The sequence below is a fragment of the Pan paniscus genome, chromosome 20 (assembly GCF_029289425.2).
Source record: "Pan paniscus chromosome 20, NHGRI_mPanPan1-v2.0_pri, whole genome shotgun sequence".
Classification (NCBI taxonomy): Eukaryota; Metazoa; Chordata; class Mammalia; order Primates; family Hominidae; genus Pan; species Pan paniscus.
The window spans coordinates 21045147-21063893 of NC_073269.2; the positions used below are offsets into that span (position 1 = coordinate 21045147).

The 18747-nt window shown below is 48.6% G+C and overlaps 1 protein-coding gene across 2 annotated transcripts; it reads left to right on the plus strand.

Moving 5' to 3' along the window:
* Window positions 1-9539: 9539 nt before the first annotated feature.
* On the plus strand, window positions 9540-16304 carry FAM32A (family with sequence similarity 32 member A). Of its 2 annotated transcripts, XM_003813561.5 has the most exons (4): window positions 9540-9762; window positions 9870-10011; window positions 14778-14831; window positions 15145-16304. In XM_003813561.5, the coding sequence occupies exons 1-4, from the start codon at window positions 9689-9691 to the stop codon at window positions 15211-15213; spliced, it is 339 nt and encodes a 112-aa protein (XP_003813609.1). In that variant the 5' UTR covers window positions 9540-9688; the 3' UTR covers window positions 15214-16304. The 2 variants fall into 2 exon arrangements, with proteins under 2 accessions (XP_003813609.1, XP_063456058.1); XM_063599988.1 differs by lacking the exon at window positions 14778-14831 and having other exon boundaries at window positions 9607-9762.
* Window positions 16305-18747: the final 2443 nt, after the last annotated feature.

An 18747-nucleotide genomic window follows, 5' to 3' on the forward strand; every position in this document is an offset into this window, starting at 1 on the left:
TCAGGGCCTGGTATGGTGGCTCATGCCTGTAATCCCAGCACTTTGGGAGGCCAAGGCAAGAGGATCACTTTAGCCCAGGAGTTGGAGACCAGCCTAGGCAACATGGTGAAGCCCCATCTCTACAAAAATACAAAAATTAGCCAGGCTTGGTGGTATCCAGCTACTTGGGAGGATTGCTTGAGGTAGGGAGGTCGAGGATGAAGTGAGCTATGATCACTCCACTGTACTGCACTCCAGCCTGGGAGGCAGAGTGAGATCCTGTCTCAAAAAAAAAAAGACTCCTGGGTGTTTACCCAAGGGAAATAAAAACCTATGTTCAACTGAGAGTGACCCCTAATGTAAACTATCCACTAACCACTGTGGGTGATAATGATGTATCAGTGTCAGTTCATCAATTGTAACAGACTAGCTACTGTCATGCACTTGCATGTGGAGGATGTTGATTGTAGGGGAAGCTATACAAGTATGAAAGCAGCAGGTGTACGGGAAATCTCTGTACCTTCTGATCAATTTTGCTGTGAAACTAAGACTGCTCCAAAAAAATAAAGTATAGTGTAAAAAAAAAATTTAAACTAGGTTCACACAAAAACCTGTCATGCCCACAGAATGGGACAAATGCTCAGTGCTCAAGTCATTTATATAAAATGGCATAATATTTGCATATAGCCTGTGCACATCTTCCATACACTTTATTTATTTATTTATTTATTTTTTATTTTTTCGAGATGGAGTCTGGCTCTGTCACCCAGGCTGGAGTGCAGTGGCGCAATCTCAGCCCACTGCAACCTCTGCCTCCTAGGTTCAAGCAATTCTCCTGCCTCAGCCTCCCTAGTAGCTGGGATTACAGGTGCACACCACCGTGTCCAGCTAATTTTTATATTTTTAGTAGAGACAGGGTTTTGCCATGTTGGCCAGGCTGGTCACAAACTCCTGACCTCAAGTGATCCGGCCCACCTTGGCCTCTCAAAGTGCTGGGATTACATGGGCCACCATGCCCGGCCCTCCATAGACTTTAAATTATCTCTAAATTACGTATAATATCTAATGAAATATAAATGCTACATAAATAATTGTTATACATTTTTATTTGTATTCTTTTTATTGTTGTATTATTTTTATTTTATTGGTTCCAGGTATTTTCACTCCGTGGTTTATTGAATCCATGGATAAGGAAACTGGATATGAAGGGCTAACTGTATTTGCGAATCATATATCTCATAAGGAACTACTATTCAGAATATATAAAGAACTCTCAGGGCCGGGCGCTGTGGCTCACGCCTGTAATCCCAGCACTTTGGGAGAATGAGGTGGGCGGATCACCTGAGGTCAGGAGTTAGAGACCAGCCTGGCCAACATAGTGAAACCCTGTCTCTACTAAAAATACAAAAAATTAGCCAGGCGTGGTGGTGGGCGCCTGTAATCCCAGCTACTCGGGAGGCTGAGACAGGAAAATCGCTTGAACCCGGGAGGGGGAGGTTGCAGTGAGCTGAGATCGTGCCATTGCACTCCAGCCTGGGCAACAAGAGCGAGACTCTATCTCGAAGAAAACCAAAAAACAAAACCCACAATAAAAACTAAGAACTCTTACATCTCAAAACTAGAAAGACAACCCAAATAAAAACATTATGCTGATCAAGGTAACTTTTGCAAAAAAGAGAAAAGAAGAAAACAAAAACATTATGTTGAGTGAAAGAAGCTAGAGATGAACGGTCCCATATAGTGTGATTCTATTTACATGAAATGTGCACACCACCACACCTGGCTAATTTTTTAAATTTTTGTAGAGATGGGATCTCACCATGTTGTTCAGACTCGTCTCTACCTTCTGAGCTCAACTGATCCTCCCACCTCACCCTCCTGAGTAGCTGGGACCACAGGCAGGTGCCACCACACCCGCTAATTTTTTGTATTTTTTTTTGTTCCACTTGGGTAAATATCGAGGGGTAGGATTAATGGCTCATATTCAGTATATAAGAAACTTGCCAAACTTCTTCCTAAAGAGGCTGCACTAGTTTGCTTTCTCACCATCAGTGTTTGTAGGTTCTAGTTATTTCACATCTTCTCCAGCAGTTACTATTTTCAGTTTTTTATTTATTTTTATTTTTTATTTAATGAATTAATGAATTTATTTATTTATTTATTTATTTATTTTTTGAGACAGAGTCTCGCTCTGTCGCCCAGGCTGGAGTGCAGTGGTGCAATCTCTGCTCACTGCAAGCTCCGCCTCCCAGGTTCACGCCATTCTCCTGCCTCAGCCTCCCGAGCAGCTGGGACTACAGGCGCCCGCCACCACACCTGGCTAATTTTTTATATTTTTAGTAGAGATGGGGTTTCACCGTGTTAGCCAGGATGGTCTCAATCTCCTAACCTCGTGATCTGCATTTTTTATATTTTTTGTAGAGATGAGATCTCAATATGTTGCTCAAGATGTTCTCAAACTTTTGGGCTCAAGTGATCCTCTTGCCTCAACCTCCCAAAGTGTTTGGATTGCACACCAGGCCAGGTGTGAGTCGGCCTGGCATAGAAAATTTACACCCAGCCTGGCATAGAAAAATTAATTTTGGCCAGGCGAGGTGGCTCACACCTGTAATCCCAGCATTTTGGGAGGCCAAGGTGGGTGGATCATCTGAGGTCAGGAGTTCGAGACCAACCTGGCCAACACGGAGAAACCCTGTCTCTACTAAAAATATATAAACGAGCCAGGCGTACTGGCACATGCCTGTAATCCCAGCTACTCTGGAGGCTGAAGCAGGAGAATCGCTTGAACCCGGGAGGTGGAGGTTATGGTGAGCTGAGATCGCGCCACTGCACTCCAGTCTGGGTGACGGAGTGAGACCCCGTCTCAAAAAAACCAAACCAAAACAAAACAACAACAACAACAAAAGACAACAAGTGTTGTCAGGGGTGTGGAGAAATTGGAACACTTACATACTGTTGGTGGGAATGCAAAATGGTGTAGCTGCTATGGAAAACAGTATGAAGGTTCAAAAAAAATTAAAACTATCAGCCGGGCACAGTGGCTCACACCTGTATTCCTAGCACTTTGGGAAGCCAAGGCGGGTGGATCACTTGATCTCAGGAGTTCAAGACCAGCCTGGGAAATATGATGAAACTTTGTCTTTACAAAAAATACAAAAACTAGACGGATGTGGTGGCATGCTCTATGGTACCAGCTACTGGGAGGCTGAGGTGGGAGTATTGCTTGAGCCCAGGAGGTTGAGGCTGCAGTGAGTCGTGATTGTGCCACCGTACTCCAACCTGGGCAACAGACCCTGTCTCTAAAAAAAGAAGAGGAAGAAGAAGAAGACAAATCACACATTGTGTTCTTACCACAATGTCTTCGGGGGTTTTTTGTTTGTTTTTTGAGATGAAGTTTCGCTCTTGTCGCCCAGGCTGGAGTGCAATAGCGTGATCTCAGCTCATTGCAACCTCCACCTACCGGGTTCAAGTGATTCTCCTGCCTCAGCCTTCTGAGTAGCTGAGATTACAGGCACCCGCCACCACACTCGGCTGATTTTTATATTTTTAGTAGAGACGGGGTTTCACCATGTTGATCAAGCTGGTCTTGAACTCCTGACCTCAGGTGATCCACCCACCTCGGCTTCCCAAAGTCCTGGGATTACAGGCGTGAGCCACCTCGCCCAGACTTTACCATTATTTTTTTGTTCCGCTTCCCAAAGTGTTGGGATTACAGGCATGAGCCACCACACCCAGCCTTTATCACAATTTTTTGTTAATGTAGTTTAAATATGCAGCTACCATATCATCCAGTAATTACACTTTTGGGCAATTCCAAAGGAATGGAAACTTATGTTCGCATAAAAATCTGTAACAGATGTTTTATCTTAATAACCCCAAACTGGAAACAACCCACATGTGAATGTTTAAGCAAATGGATACGTCCATACCATAGAAAATTACTGGGGAATAGAAAAGGTAAATATTACGACTTGGATGAACCTCTAGGGCATTATGCTGAGTGGAAAACAAACCAATCCTAGCAGGTTACATATTGTATGATTCCATTTATATCACATTCTTTTCTTTTTTTTTGAGACAGAGTCTCGCTCTGTCGCCCAGGCTGGAGTGCAGTGGCGTGATCTCCGCTCGCTGCAAGCTCCGCCTTCCGGGTTCACGCCATTCTCTTTCCTCAGCCTCCCGAGTAGCTGGGACTACAGGTGCCCGCCACCACGCCCGGCTAATTTTTTTGTATTTTTCTTAGTAGAGACGGGGTTTCAGCGTGTTAGCCAAGATGGTCTCGATCTCCTAACCTCGTGTTCCATCCACCTCGGCCTCCCAAAGTTCTGGGATTACAGGCGTGAACCACCGCGCCTGGCTATATCACATTCTTAAAATGAATGACAACATCAGAGAAATAGAGAACAGATCCCTGTTTGCCAGCTGTGCAGGAATGGGGGGTGAGGGGATGAGTGTGTATGGCTACAAAAGAGCAACAAGAGGATTTTTTTTTTTTTAAAGACAGGGTCTCACTCTGTCGCCCAGGCTCGAGTGCAGTGGTGCCATCATAGCTCACTGCAGCCCCAAACTCCCTGGCTGAAGCAATCCTCCTGCCTCAGCCTCTTGAGTAGCTAGGACTACAAGCACCTGCCACCAAACCCAGCTAACTTTTGTATTTTGGGAGGAGACAGGGTTTCACCATGTTGCCCAGGCTGGTGTTGAACTCCTTGGCTCAAGGGATCCGCCCACTTCAGACTCCCAAAGTGCTGGGATTGCAGACGTGAACCACCATGCCTCGCCTCTGTTTATTTCTTAAAACTGCATGTGAGCCTTCAATTATTTCAAATTAAAAGTTTAATTTAAAAATTACTTCCCCTCCATTTAAACACATTTTGTTTCACATTTTAATACCTCCAAAATCAAGATGCATCTCGAAAGTACTGTTGGAGCATTCTCATTGCCTATACATGCACACCCATTAAAAGCATCCGCTTCAAAACTCACAGAATGGAGGCAGAGGCTAGGAAGAAAATCCCCTAGGATGTGAGGAATGGGGGTGTGGAATCCCATGTGCTTAGCTACATTCCTGAAGTGGGAGCTCACTCAGCGAGCCTGACATTATTGCAAAGCTGGCTAGAAAGTCAAGCCCCACCCTCACTTAATTCCTTTACAGATTCTTTCTTTTCCTTTTTTTTTTTTTTTTTTTTTTTGGAGATGGAGTCTTGCAGTCTTGCTCTGTCACCCAGGCTAGAGTACAGTAGTGTGACCTCGGCTCACTGCAACTTCCGCCTCCCAAGTTCAGGTGATTCTCTTGCCTCAGCCTCCCGAGCAGCTGGGATTACAGGCGCCTGCCACCACGCCTGGCTAATTTTTGTATTTTCAGTAGACACAGAGTCTCGCCATGTTGGCCAAGCTGTTCTCGAACTCCTGACCTCAGGGGAACCACCCACCTCAGCATCCCAAGGTGCTGGGATTACAGGCATGAGCCACCATGCCCAGCCTCTTTCTTTTCCTAATAAACTTTTAGTTTTGAAATAATTTTAAATTTACATTAAAATTGCAAGGATGGGCTGGGCGCAGTGGCTCACGCCTGTAATCTCTGAACTTTGGGAGGCAAAGGCAGGCAGATCACTTGAGGTCAGGAGTTCGAGACCAGCCTGGCCAACATGGAGAAACCCCATTTCTACTAAAAATACAAAAAATTAGCCATACGTGGTGGTATGTGCCTGTAGTCCCAGCTACTCGGGAGGCTGAGGCAGGAGAATCACTTGAACCTGGGAGGCAGAGGTTGTAGTAAGCGAGATCGCGCCGCTGCACTCCAGCCTGGATGACAGAGCAAGACTCTGTCTCAAAAAAAAAAAAAAAAATAGCCGGATGTGGTGGCACGTACGTGTAATCCTACCTACTGCAGAGTCTGAGGCAGGAGAATTGCCTGAACCTGGGAGGTCGAGGTTGCAGTGAGCCAAGATCGCGCCACTGCACTCCAGCCTGGGTGACAGAGTGAGACTCCATTTCAATAAATAAATTAACTAATTTAATTTAATTGCAAGGATGATACAGACAGCTCCCATAACCCTTTTGACCTGCTTCCTCTAATGGTTTTTTTGTTGTTATTTATTTATTTATTTATTTATTTTTGAGATGTAGTCTCACTGTGTCACCCACGCTGGAGTGAAATAGCAAATGGCAAAATCTCGGCTCACTGCAACCTCTGCCTCCTGGGTTCAAGCCATTCTCCTGCCTCAGCCTACCCAGTAGCTGGGGCTACAGGTGTGCATCACTACGCCCAGTTAATTTTTGTATTTTCAGTAGAGGCACAGTTTCATCATGTTGGCCAGGCTAGTCTCAAACTCCTGACTTCAAATGATCCACCCGCCTCGGCTCCCAAAGTGCTAGGATTACAGGTGTGACCCACTGAGCCCGGCTCTAATGTTAACATCTTACACAACCACAGCACATTTAGCACTACTGAGAATTTAACATTGGCACGTTACTATTTCTTTTTCTTTTTTTGTAGTTTTTTTTAATTTGTATTCAAGACTCAACATAATCATTTTCTTTTCCTTTTTTTTTTTTTTTTTTTTTTGAGATGGGGTCTTGCTCTAGTGCCCAAGCTAGAGTGCATCAATCAAGATCCTAAATCACTGCACCCTCGAACACCCACACCCAGGCTCAAGTGATCCTCCTGCCTTAGCCTCCCGAGGAGCTGAGACCGCAGGTGTGCCCCGCCACATCCGGCTAATTTTTTTATTTTCTTTTTTTTTTTTTTTTTTTTTTTGAGACGGAGTCTTGCTCTGTCGCCAGGGCGGAGTGCAGTGGCACGATCTCCGCTCACTGCAACCTCCGCCTCCCGGGTTCAAGTGATTCTCCGCCTCAAGCCTCCTGAGCAGCTGGGATTACAGGCTCGCGCCACCACGCCCGGCTAATTTTTTTTATTTTTAGTAGAGACGGGGTTTCACCATGTTGGCCAAGATGGTCTCGATCTCCTGACCTCGTGATAGGCCCGCCTCGGCCTCCCAAAGTGCTGGGATTAGAGGTGTGAGCCACCGCGCCCGGCAAAAAGAGCACCTTGCTTTTGACACAAAAGTGCTGGCAGCCCCCATCCCCTGGTACCAGAAGGCCCTCTGCAGTCTTTTCCAGTTGTGGACGGATAATTAGGCAGTGACTTGCTGCCCCCTGCAGGTAAGACTGAGAAAGGCAGCCCCTGTGCCCTCCTTTTTCTTGTGTCCGGTAGATTTGGGGACGTTTGCTTCTCTCTTCTCCACCTCCATTGCCTTCTCCCCACTACCTCACCCCCCGCCAGCAATTAAAAAAAAAAAGCCACCCTGGCACAATTTGGACAAAATCTATGAGAAATAAAATGTGCAAACGTGCATAAGCTTGGACCTAGTAATTCCATTGGTTGCAAAAGTCAGCCAAGATTTGTGGGCACGGATTGTGTTCATTCATTTATCTAGGGCAGTATTAGAGCTGTTTCTAATTTGTTGGCTATTACAAATAAATCTGCAGTGAACATTCATGTACACAATTTTATATGGGTCTATACTTTCATTTCACTTGGGTTAAAACGTAGGAATCTAATTCTTTTGTCATAGTATAAGTGAATGCTTAATCTTTTAAAGAACTGTCAGACTGATTTCTAAATTGTTTATGCCATTTCGCATTCACAACAGCAGCACGTTTGAGTTCCAGTTTCAACACATCTTCACACATACTTGGTAGGCACAGCCTTTTTAAAATTTTTCTCATAATAGTTTTTTTTTAACTAGGTTTTTGATACAGAGGGAAATAGAGAAGAAACCAAAAATTCCCATAGTCTTCTGCTAACATTAAAAAGATATATTCAAGGGCCGGGCACGGTGGCTCACGCCTGTAATCCCAGCACTTTGGGAGGCTGAGGCAGGCGGATCACCTGAGGTCAGGAGTTCGAAACCAGCCTGGACAGCGTGGCAAAACCCCATCTCTACTAAAAATACAAAAATTAGCGGGGCATGGTGGTGGGCGCCTGTAATCCCAGCTATTCAGGAGGCTGAAGCAGGAGAATCTCTTGAACCTGGGAGGTGGAAGTCGCAGTGAGCCAAAATCGTGCCACTGCATTCCAGCCTGGGCAACAGAGCGAGACTCCGTCTCAAAAAAAAAAAAAAAGATATACGCATGTACACATCCTGTGTAAGAAAACCGCACAGTACTGAAAGGATGAAAAGAAAGAAAGAAAGGGCCAGGGGTGGTGGCTCACGCCTGTAATTCTAATGCTTCAGGAGGACTGCTTGAGGACAGGAGTTTGAGACCAACCTGGACAACACAGCAATACCCTATCTCTATTGATTTTTTTTTTTTTTTTTTTTTTTTTTTTGAGACGGAGTCTTTGTCTGTTGACCAGGCTGGAGTGCAGTGGTGCGATTTTGGCTCACTGCAACCTCCGCCTCCCGGGTTCAAGCGATTCTCCTGCCTCAGCCTACCAAGTAGCTGAGACTACAAGCGCAGGCTACTATGCCCAGCTAATTTTTGCTTTTTGTGTTTTGTTTTGTTTCATTTTTGTTTTTTTTTAGTAGACACAGGGTTTCGCCACGTTGGCCAAGCTGGTCTCCAACACCTGACCTCACGTGAACCGCCTACCTTGGTCTCCCAAAGTGCTGATTTAAATATATATATACTTTTTTTTTGAGATGGAGTCTCTCTCTGTCGCCCAGGCTGGAGTGCAGTGGTGTGATTTCAGCTCACTGCAACCTCCGCCTCCCGGGTTCAAGCGATTCTCCTGCCTCAGCCTCCCGAGTAGCTGAGACTACAGGCGCCCGCCACCACGCCCAGGTAATTTTTTGTATTTTTAGTAGAGACGGGGTTTCACCGTGTTAGCCAGAATGGTCTCCATCTCCTGACCTCGTGATCCGCCCACCTCGTTCTCCCAAAGTGCTGGGATTACAGGCGTGAGCCACCGCGCCCGGCATAAAATAGATTTTTAATTGTTTTAACATACCACCAACCTTGTCACATGATATTGTCATTTACCTAAAGCTGAAAAATTAATGAATACTGATTAGGTTTACAAAATTAGGTTCGGCTATCCAGTGAACGCTCAAAATATGGCAATAAAAGAGAACGGGGGTGGGGGGGCATGGCTCAGGCCTGTGATCCCTGCGCTTTGGAAGGCTGAAGCGGGAGGATCACTTGAACCCACGAGTTCGAGACCAGCCTGGACAACACAGCGAGACCCCATCTCGACAAAAAAATTTAAATGAAAATATTAGCCGCGCTCAGTGGCACCCGTCTGCAGTCCCAGCTACTGGGGAGGCTGAGGCGGGAGGATCTCTTGAGCCCAGGGGTTCAAGGCTGCAGTGAGCTACGATCGCGCCACTCCACTCCAGCCTAGGTGACAGACCAAGATCGTGTCTCTAAAAAAGAAAAAAAAATCAAGGAGAGAGAATAGGTCACCCAAAAGTGCGCAAAACGCTCAAAAAGGGGTTGGGTTTCCGGCACCCTGTGTGAAGAATGGGAGACCGGAAGTGGGCGCCAAATTCGGAAGTGTGGCAGCAGATAGGAATCGAAGGGCACTCATTCGCTTGGCTCTCTGTCCCGCCCACTACCCGGAAGTGTGGCCCGGGTCCAGAACCAAGAGCGCATGCTCACCTTGTAGCTCAGCCAATCAAAGAGAAGCGAGGCGGCCATTCGGGCAGAAATAGTGTTTGCAAACAGGAAGTGTGGCACTCCATCTACCGAACCACTGGAGAGTGTCATGGAGGCCTACGAGCAGGTCCAAAAGGGACCCCTGAAGCTGAAAGGCGTCGCAGAGCTGGGAGTGACCAAGCGGTGAGGCCCGAGGGCCCGCGGGATTCCGTCTTCATCCCCCTTAGACCTTTTCTCGGGACCCGTGGCCCTGATCCTCCGACCCGCCCCCTCCTCATGTCTTTTTCCAGGAAGAAGAAAAAGAAGGACAAAGACAAAGCGAAACTCCTGGAAGCAATGGGAACGAGCAAAAAGAACGAGGAGGAGAAGCGGCGCGGCCTGGACAAGCGGACCCCGGCCCAGGCGGCCTTCGAGAAAATGCAGGAGAAGCGGGTGAGCAGAAGCAGAAGGCGGCGGGGAGGCGGGAACACCCGGCGCCGGGAGACTGGAAATTGGGGTCAGGGCTGGGACGCTCCGAGGGCAGGGGAGCGGTCAGAGGAGACCTTAATTACGGGGAGAGGATGCTGTACGTGAGTGAGAGAAGAGTCGCCCTCTGCCGGGGGAGCTCCAAGGATGAGAAGACCCCGCTGGCCCGAGTGGGCAGCAGAGGGGAGAGCTAGAACTGGCGTTGAAAGGAGGCCAGAGCTGGAGACCCGGGTTTGGATTCCAGTGCTGTGGCTTATTTGCCCTGCGACACTAGGCCAGTGACTTTCTTATTTCCGTGCCTCAAGTTTCCTCTTCTGTACGAGTCAGGGTAGTAATTTATTCTAAGAGGGTTTGGGAACTTGAGAGGAAGTCATGAAAGTAAAAAGCAGTGCATAAATGTTCAGTGGATGCCAGCTCTTGATATTAAATGGCCATGCTCGCCGCTCGAAGTCACCACAAAGTTTGTTTCCAAGACAACTTTGTTTGGCAGATTCAAACATGCTGTATTTTTTTAAAAATTAGTTATTTTTGGCGGGGTCGGAGCACTGCAGCCTCTGCCTCCGGGGTTCAAGCAATTCTCCTGCCTCAGCCTCCCGAGTAGCTGGGATTGCAGGCGCCCGCCACCACACCCGGCTAATTTTGGTATTTTTCGTAGAGACGCGGTTTCACCATGTTGGCCAGGCTGATCTCGAACTCCTGATCTCAAGTGATCCGCCCGCCTCAGCTTCCCAAAGTGCTGGGATTACAGGCATGAGCCACCGCACCCAGTCTCAGCTGTTGATATTGAATGGCCATGCCCATGACGACTTTGTTTGTATTGTATTTTAAGGCTCCGATAAATTATTTTTTCTGATATTAAACACCATAAATGTGTGCAGTGGAGAACAGAAGAGTTCACAGTAAGACAGAGGAACTGGGTCCATTATGCTGGGGAGAGGGAATAATCAGTGTAGGTCAGTGATTCTCACCTGGGGGTAGTCTCCACCCCCCTAAACTCCCACCCCGAAGCACATGTGGCAATGTCTGGAAACATTTTTGGTTCTCAACTGGGTTGGGGTGGGGACTACTGGCAACTAGTGGCTAGAGGCCAGGGATGATACCACACACCCTGCGATACACAGGACAGCCTGCTGCAGCAAAGAATGATCCGGCTCCAAATGTCAGTAGCACTGAGGCTGAGAAACCCTAACCCTGGTCTAGGTGATTCTGTACAGTGACACTGGGGAAAATGGACACTGGGAACAATTAACTCCTTACTCCCAGATCTAATTCAGGCATACAGAAAACACATGGATGCACTACCTCTGGCATGACAGACCTGAGTTTGACTCTGCCTCTACCACGAATTAGTGGTGTGACTCTGGGCAAGCCGGTTACCTTTTACTTAAAGTAGCACTAAAGTCTACTTCACAGGGTTGTGGTAAGGATTTAACAAGTCAGGCGGGCAGATCACAAAGTCAGGAGTTCAAGACCAGCCTGGCCAACATGGTGAAACCCTTTCTCTACTAAAAATACAAAAATTAGCCAGGCGTGGTGGCACACACCTGTAATCCCAGCTACTTGGGAGGCTGAGGCAGGAGAATTGCTTGAACCAGTACCCGGGAGGCAGAGGTTGCAGCGAGCCGAGATCACGTCACTGCACTCCAGGCTGGCAACAGAGTGAGAATCCGTCTCAGCGAGACTCAGTCTCGCTCTGTCACCGAGGCTGGAATGCAGTGGCTCGATCTCGGCTCACTGCAACCTCCACCTCTGGGATTCAAGCGATTCTCCTGCCTCAGCCTCCTGAGTAGCTGGGATTACAAGCGCCTGCCACCACGCCCATCTAATTGTTTTGTATTTTTAGTAGAGATGGAGTTTCACCATGTTAGCCAGGCTGTTCTTGAACCCCTGACCTCAGGTGACCTGCCTGCTTCAGCCTCCCAAATTGCTGGGATTACAGGCGTGAGCCACCATGCCCGGTCTTTTTTTAATTTTTTGAAAAAGCCTCACTCTGTTGTCCAGGCTGGAGTGCATTGGTACGATCTCAGCTCACTGCAACCTCTGCCTTCTGGGTTCAAGCAATTCTCCTGCCTTAGCCTCCCGAGTAGCTGGGACTACAGGCGCCCACCACTATGCCCAGCTAATTTTTGTATTTTTAGTAGAGATGGGGTTTCACCATGTTGGCCAGGCTGGTCTCGCTCTCCTGACCTCAAGTGATTCACCTGCCTCAGCCTCCCAAAGTGCTGGGATTACAGGCATGAACCACCATGCCTGGCCAAGTAGATGCATTTCTTTCCTTTCTAACCCTGAGGCTGTAGTCAGAGGCAGGGCTGAGATTTTATTGCTGGAAGCCAGAATGAGACTTATGCGAGACTTACGCTGCTATCAAGAGACTAATAATGGGAGCTCAGAGTAGAGCAGTCGTGATGGAGCCAGTGGAAGGTAACAGGTTTGGAATAGGTTTTCAAGGATGAATTCAGGGTTAGCTGTTGGGTTGGATGTAAGCTGGGAAAGAAAGAAGAGTCAAGGATGACCAAGACTTTGGGCTGGGCAGTTTGATGAATGAAGGTGCTGTTTACTGGGGTGGGAAGGATCGCAGGTAAAGCAGGTTTTCTGGAGTGGGAGTTGAGGGAGGGGGAACCAAAGCTATAGTTTTAAAGAAGGTAAATGCAGTGCCCCAGTAGAAATCCAAGTGGAGTCAGCCAGGCACAGTGGCTCATGCCTGTAATCCCAACATTTTGGGAGGCCGATGTGGGAAGATCACTTGAGCCCAGGAGTTCAGGACTAGCCTGGGCAACATAGCGATACCCCGTCTCTTCAAAAACTAAAATAGTAGCTGGGTGTCACGCCTGTGGGCAGAGCCCAGCCAGGTGCCTGGCATTGTGTGGCAGCTGGACAAGTCAGTGTGGCTTCTCACAAGGAGACACAGGCTTTGGCTGGGCTCACAGCAGCAGGAAGAGGGACAGAGATGGGCAGGGCGCTCGCCTTAGAGGGAGAATCAGCCAGGTGAGGGCTGACTGGACACAGGAGGTGAGGGAATGAAGGAGAAGGCGGTACAGAGAGGAGCAGCCAGGTGGCCCCTACCAATAATATCTCATGATGCTCTGGGTTGACTGGGCTTAGCAGGGTCTGACCTCACTTGGAGTCTGGTGTGGTCAGATGGTAGCTGGGCCTGGAGTTTCTGAAGGTGCAGCTGGGCTGGAGCATCTAAGATGGCTTTGCCGCCATATAGCTGGTGCCTCAGTGCTTCTTTTTTTTTTTTTTTTTTTTTTTGAGACAGTCTCGTTCTGTTGCCCAGGCTGGAGTGCAATGGCAAGATCTCAGCTCACTGTAACCTCCGCCTCCTGGGTTCAAGCCAAGCTATTCTGCCTCAGCCTCCCAAGTAGCTGGGACTACAGGCGCGTGCCACCACACCTGGCTAATTTTTGTATTTTTAGTAGAGACGGGGTTTCACCATGTTGGCCAGGCTGGTCTCAAACTCCTGGCCTCAAGTGATCCTCTCACCTTGGCCTGCCAAAGTGCTGAGATTATAGACATGAGCCGCCATGCCCCACCTCTCAGTGCTTCTTTCGTGGCCTCTTCCTTCATGTCATCTCATCTTCCAGGTCCTTTCTTTCCAGCAGGGCCATCAGACTTCCTGCACAGCAACTGGATTCCAAGGGCACAAAGCTAATGCTGCCAGGTCTTATGCATGGACCCAGAGAACTGGTACTGTGTTCCTTCGAGTTAACTGAGTCCACGGCCAGGTCAGAGTCAGTGTGGCATGGGGACTGCACGAGGGATGAATCATAGGCAGCACAGTTATAGGGGCCACCAAAGAGTGGGCCAGTCACCCAGCCAGGAAGTGTGGAGCCAGGTGTGGCCTCAGATCTGTCTGGCTTTATATCCCACACTCCAACTCTTTTTTTTTTTTTTTTTTTTTTTTTTTTGACAGGGTCTCTCTCTCTGTCACCCAGGCTGGAGTGCATTGGTGTGATCATAGCTCACTGCAGCCTCAACCTCCTGGGTCAAGCAGTCCTCTCACCCCAGCCTCTCGAGTAGCTGGGACCACAGGTGTGCACCACCAAAATCAGCTGATTTTCTTGTAGAGTTGGTGTCTCCTTATGTTGCCCAGGCTAGTCTTGAACTCCTGGGCTCAAGCTATCCTCCTGCCTTAGCCTCCCAAAGTGCTGGGATTACAGGCATGAGCCACCGCGCCCAGCCCACACTCCCAGCTGCTACCAGATACTGACCTTTCCAGGTGTCATTGAGTGTTTGAAGTGAGGATCGGAGCAGATCATGGTGCAGGAGGCATATTTCAGAATAACCCTGGGGATGGTGATCCTGGTCTTGTAGCCCTAACATCAGGATGGGAAGTGTCACTTGAGCACCTGCTCTACGTCGGACCCTTTACCTCTCTCTTTCTCATCATTCCTGAAACCCACTCTGGGACTTTGTTTTCCTCCAAACTGGGAGTGCTAACAGCCTCCTCAGGATGCAGGAAGCATGCCGACAACTCCCAGCAGAGTCTGCTCATGGGTACGTGCTCAGGCATTGCTGGTTCATTTCCTGCCACTCACGAAGCTGGCAAGTGACCTGGGTTCCCTGTTGGACCAGCCTGGGTGGAGTTGAGGGAGGGGGACAAGGCACAGAGCCTGAAACCTCCAGCTGTTCTAAATGTGAGAGCCAGTCTGGCCAGGCTCCATCTTCCACCCCATGCCAGCCTGGGCTGTGTTGAGCCTGTAAACTCACCTCCGTGTCTCTTCTCCCTCCAGCAAATGGAAAGGATCCTAAAGAAGGCATCCAAAACCCACAAGCAGAGAGTGGAGGTGAGTCGTCGTGTCCAGTGGGGGAGACTGAGCCATTCAGGGTCCCAGCTGGGCCCAGAGGCTATCAGCTGGCAGAGGGAGCTGTTGGCATGTTGACGAGAAGGGAAGTTTACCTAATAGAAGTGACACTTCCCCAGGGTTATTCAAAGGGGAGCCCAGGGTTCAGGAGTCTGTAAGACCTGGCAGGGTGAGTTTGAGAGGAGGGGGCTCAGGAGAGATAGGATGTGGGAGAGGTGGGGCTGGGCAGTGCCATTTCTCCCCAGTACCCCACTTGGGTCTGTGCTGACACCGGCCTTCTACTCCACCTCCCCAGGACTTCAACAGACACCTGGACACACTCACGGAGCATTACGACATTCCCAAAGTCAGCTGGACGAAGTAGCCGCCTGCCCCCAGTATGGAGCAGCATCGAGGGTTCGCAAAAGGCCACACTGGGGTTGTGTGTGTTTCCTTTGGTATATTCTGGAAACATGGCTACACACACCCTTGCATCTTCTGCTACAGACTGCTTTTCGAAGCTGTGTACCCTCATTCTGGAACTTGATTAAAGTAAGATTGTCCTTGTACTCAGTTTAGGCTTCTTGGCAACATACAGAAGATACACCCTTTTCATTTGAATGGAAAGTTTCTAAGTTTATCCAGAGGTAAAGCCCATTGTGTGTCTGTGTCATGTAAAAATGTTTTCATCCGAGTTGCATGTAACGCTCTGAGGCCAGCCAGCTGTCTTCTCCTGGATGAGACAGACTCCAGAGGGTAAGGAGCTAGCACCATGGTGGCCTGCAGTATGCAGAGCCCCGCAGGACCCAGTGTGGGCGCCCTTCCAAGCTTCCTCTAGCTTTGGGCCTATGCTGTCCCCTGCAGGCCCTAGGGAAGCCACTTGCAACTATGCGGCCTTCAGACTTCCTCCTCAGCCACCTGGCCACTGAGACAGCGTAGCCTGGGTAACGGAACAGCCACCTAAGGCAAGAATGGAACGGACACACCTTGCTCCTTTCTGAGCCCGTTTCCCAAAACCCCCCTTCCAGGTGCTTCTAATGGGTGTTGCCATAGCAGACACTGCTAATGCATCACAGCATTCTTTGAAATGGAACCAGACACAGCCTGCCTCTCAATCCTCAGCTGGGGACTTCTAGCAGCCTCTTGTATTTACTCAGAGTTGACACATCACACAGATCCTGTTTGGCATTCCTACCTTACGGACGCCTCAGGGGTGACAGGACCAGGGCAGAGCCCCGGTACAAACAGACAAGGCTGCAGTCAAATGGGAGGGTCCAGGTGTCCGTGTTGGAGGGCTGGGATCTTGTAGGGCCTGTGCGTCCTGGCTGAGGATCAAACCACATATGTTATTGGGAGAAACGATCTCTGTTGACATAGATACTGAAAGAATAATGAAGGCAGAAGAGAAAAACGAAGTGTGGAATTTGGGGTTGTCCTGTGTAAATTACACAATAAAGCAAAAGCCAGTTATTGTAAGTCTGAGTGTCTTCTTTTTTTTTTTTTCCCAGACAGAGTTTCACTCTCTTGCCCAGGCTGGAGTGCAGTGGCGTAATCTTGGCTCACTGCAACCTCCACTTCCCAGGTTCAAGTGATTCTCCTGCCTCAGCCTCCCAAGTAGCTGGGACTAGAGGCAACCACGACTACGCCTGGCTAATTTTTGTATTTTTAGTTAGAAATGGGATTTTTCCATATTGGCCAGGCTGATCTCGAACTCCTGACCTCAAGTGATCTGCCGCCTCAGCCTCCCAAAGCGCTGAGTGTCCTCTTATAGGCTGTTTGTCACCAAAATGTCTTTTGGATTTGTGGCACAGAAAAATATTCATACTGGAAAATGGCAACGCAGGTGGAAAAATTTCGATGGCACATCTGTTCCCGCCTATGGTTCACACCTAAGAGAGATGACACACACTCTCATTAGCAGTGGCTTTTGCCAGTGATTCTCCCATGGCCTGGTGGAAAGACAGTTTCAGACCTTTTCCATCCACAAGCTAGCAGCAGGAGTCTGCATTATGTACTACTGTGGAAACCCTTTATTAGTATAGTGGAAAGGTAGTTATTTCAGCTCTTTCCCTGCATAACAAACGGCTCCAAAAGGCAGTGGCTTAAAACAACAAAAATGTATTTTTATTTTATTTTATTTTTTTGAGATGGAGTCTTGCTCTGTTGCCCAGGCTGCAGTGCAATGACGCGATCTCGGCTCCCTGCAACCTCCACCTCCCGGGTTCAAGCAATTCTCCTGCCTCAGCCTCCCAAGTAGCTGGGATTATAGGTGCGTGCCACCACGCCCAGCTAATTTTTGTATTTTTAGTAGCAACAGGGTTTCACCGTTTTGGCCAGGATGGTTTTGATCTCTTGACCTCGTGATCCACCTGCCTCAGCCTCCCAAAGTGCTAGGATTATAGGTGTGAGCCACCACGCCCGGCCAAAAATTTATTTATTATCACAACTCTGGGTTGACTGTGCTAGGCTGGAGGATTCTGTTCCATGGAGTGTAGTTCAGTTCACTCATTTAGTTGTGTTGGCTTTCCCGGGGCCAGAAAGTCCAGGGTGGCATCTCACCCTCCAGGATCTCCCTCCACAAAGCCTATTTCTTTATTATTGTTGTTATTATTATTATTTTATTTATTTATTTATTTTGAGACAGAGTCTCGCTGTGTCGCCCAGGCTGGAGTGCAGTGGTGCGATCTCAGCTCACTGCAACCTCCGCCTCCCTGGTTCAAGTGACTCTCCTGCCTCAGCCTCCTGAGTAGCTGGAATTGCAGGCACCCACCACCACGCCCGGCTAATTTTTGTATGTTAGTAAAGACAGGGTTTTACCATGTTGGCCAGGCTGCTCTCGAACTCCTGACCTCAAGTGAGTCGCCTGCCTCAGCCTCCCAAAGTGCTGGGATTACAGACATCAGCCACCACGCCCGGCCTACATAGCCTATTTCAGCAGCCAAAACAAGCCATGTAGCCAAACCCGGAGTCTGGCAGGGAACTCCACAAGGGCATGAACACTAGGAGGTGTGGTTTACTGGGATCCAATACCCTTACAGTCCACCACCACTGTCCTCAAATTTACATTAGAATCACCTGGGGAGCATTAAAAACCGCCAAGTTCTGGTGCCAGGCACAGTGCGACGTATGCAAATGTAATCCCAGCTGCTCAGGAGGCTGAGGCTGGAGGGTTGCCTGAGCCCAGGAGTTCAAAGCAAGCCTGGAGAACAGAGATTCTTATTGTGTGTAGGGAGTGTTGTGGCAGGCCAGGTCTCACTAATGCAGGCCTCCGGCCTTCGTAATGACTGTTTAAGTACTGACTAAGTGGTTAATTTTTTTTTTTTTTTTTGGAGATGGCATTTCGCTCGTCGCCCAGGCTGGAGTGCATTGGTGCGATCTCGGCTCACTGCAACTCTGCCTCCCGGGTTCAAGCAATTCTCCTGCCTCTCAGCCTCCGGAGTAGCTGGGATTCCAGGCATGCACCACCGTGCCCGGCTAATTTTTGTATTTCTAGTAGAGACAGGGTTTCGGTATGTTGGCCAGGCTGGTCTCAAACTCTCCTGACCTCAGGTGATCCACCTGCCTCGGCCTCCCAAAGTGCTGCGATTACAGGCGTGAACCACCATGCCCAGCCAAGAGAGGCTTTTGATACTAATTGCCCAGTGATTAAGCTCTAGAAGGAATCCGATGAGATGTCAGGACTATTATTATTATCATTATTATTATTTTGAGATGGGGTCTCATTCTCTTGCCCAGGCTGGAGTGCAGTGGTGTGATCACGGCTCACTGCAGCTTTGACCTCCCAGGCTGAAGTGATCCTCCCACCTCGACCTCCTGAGTAGCTGGGATCACAAGTGTACATCACCATACCCAGCTGATTTATTTATCTCTTTGTAGAGATAGGGTCTCCCTACGTTGCCCAGGTCTCAAACTACTGGCC

Coding starts and splice junctions, on each gene's coding strand:
- FAM32A (XM_003813561.5), top strand. CDS start 9,689: ATGGAGGCCTACGAGCAGGTCCAAAAGGGACCCCTGAAGCTGAAAGGC. Junction 10,012..14,777: donor AGAAAATGCAGGAGAAGCGG/GTGAGCAGAAGC, acceptor TTCTCCCTCCAG/CAAATGGAAAGGATCCTAAA. Junction 14,832..15,144: donor CCCACAAGCAGAGAGTGGAG/GTGAGTCGTCGT, acceptor CCACCTCCCCAG/GACTTCAACAGACACCTGGA.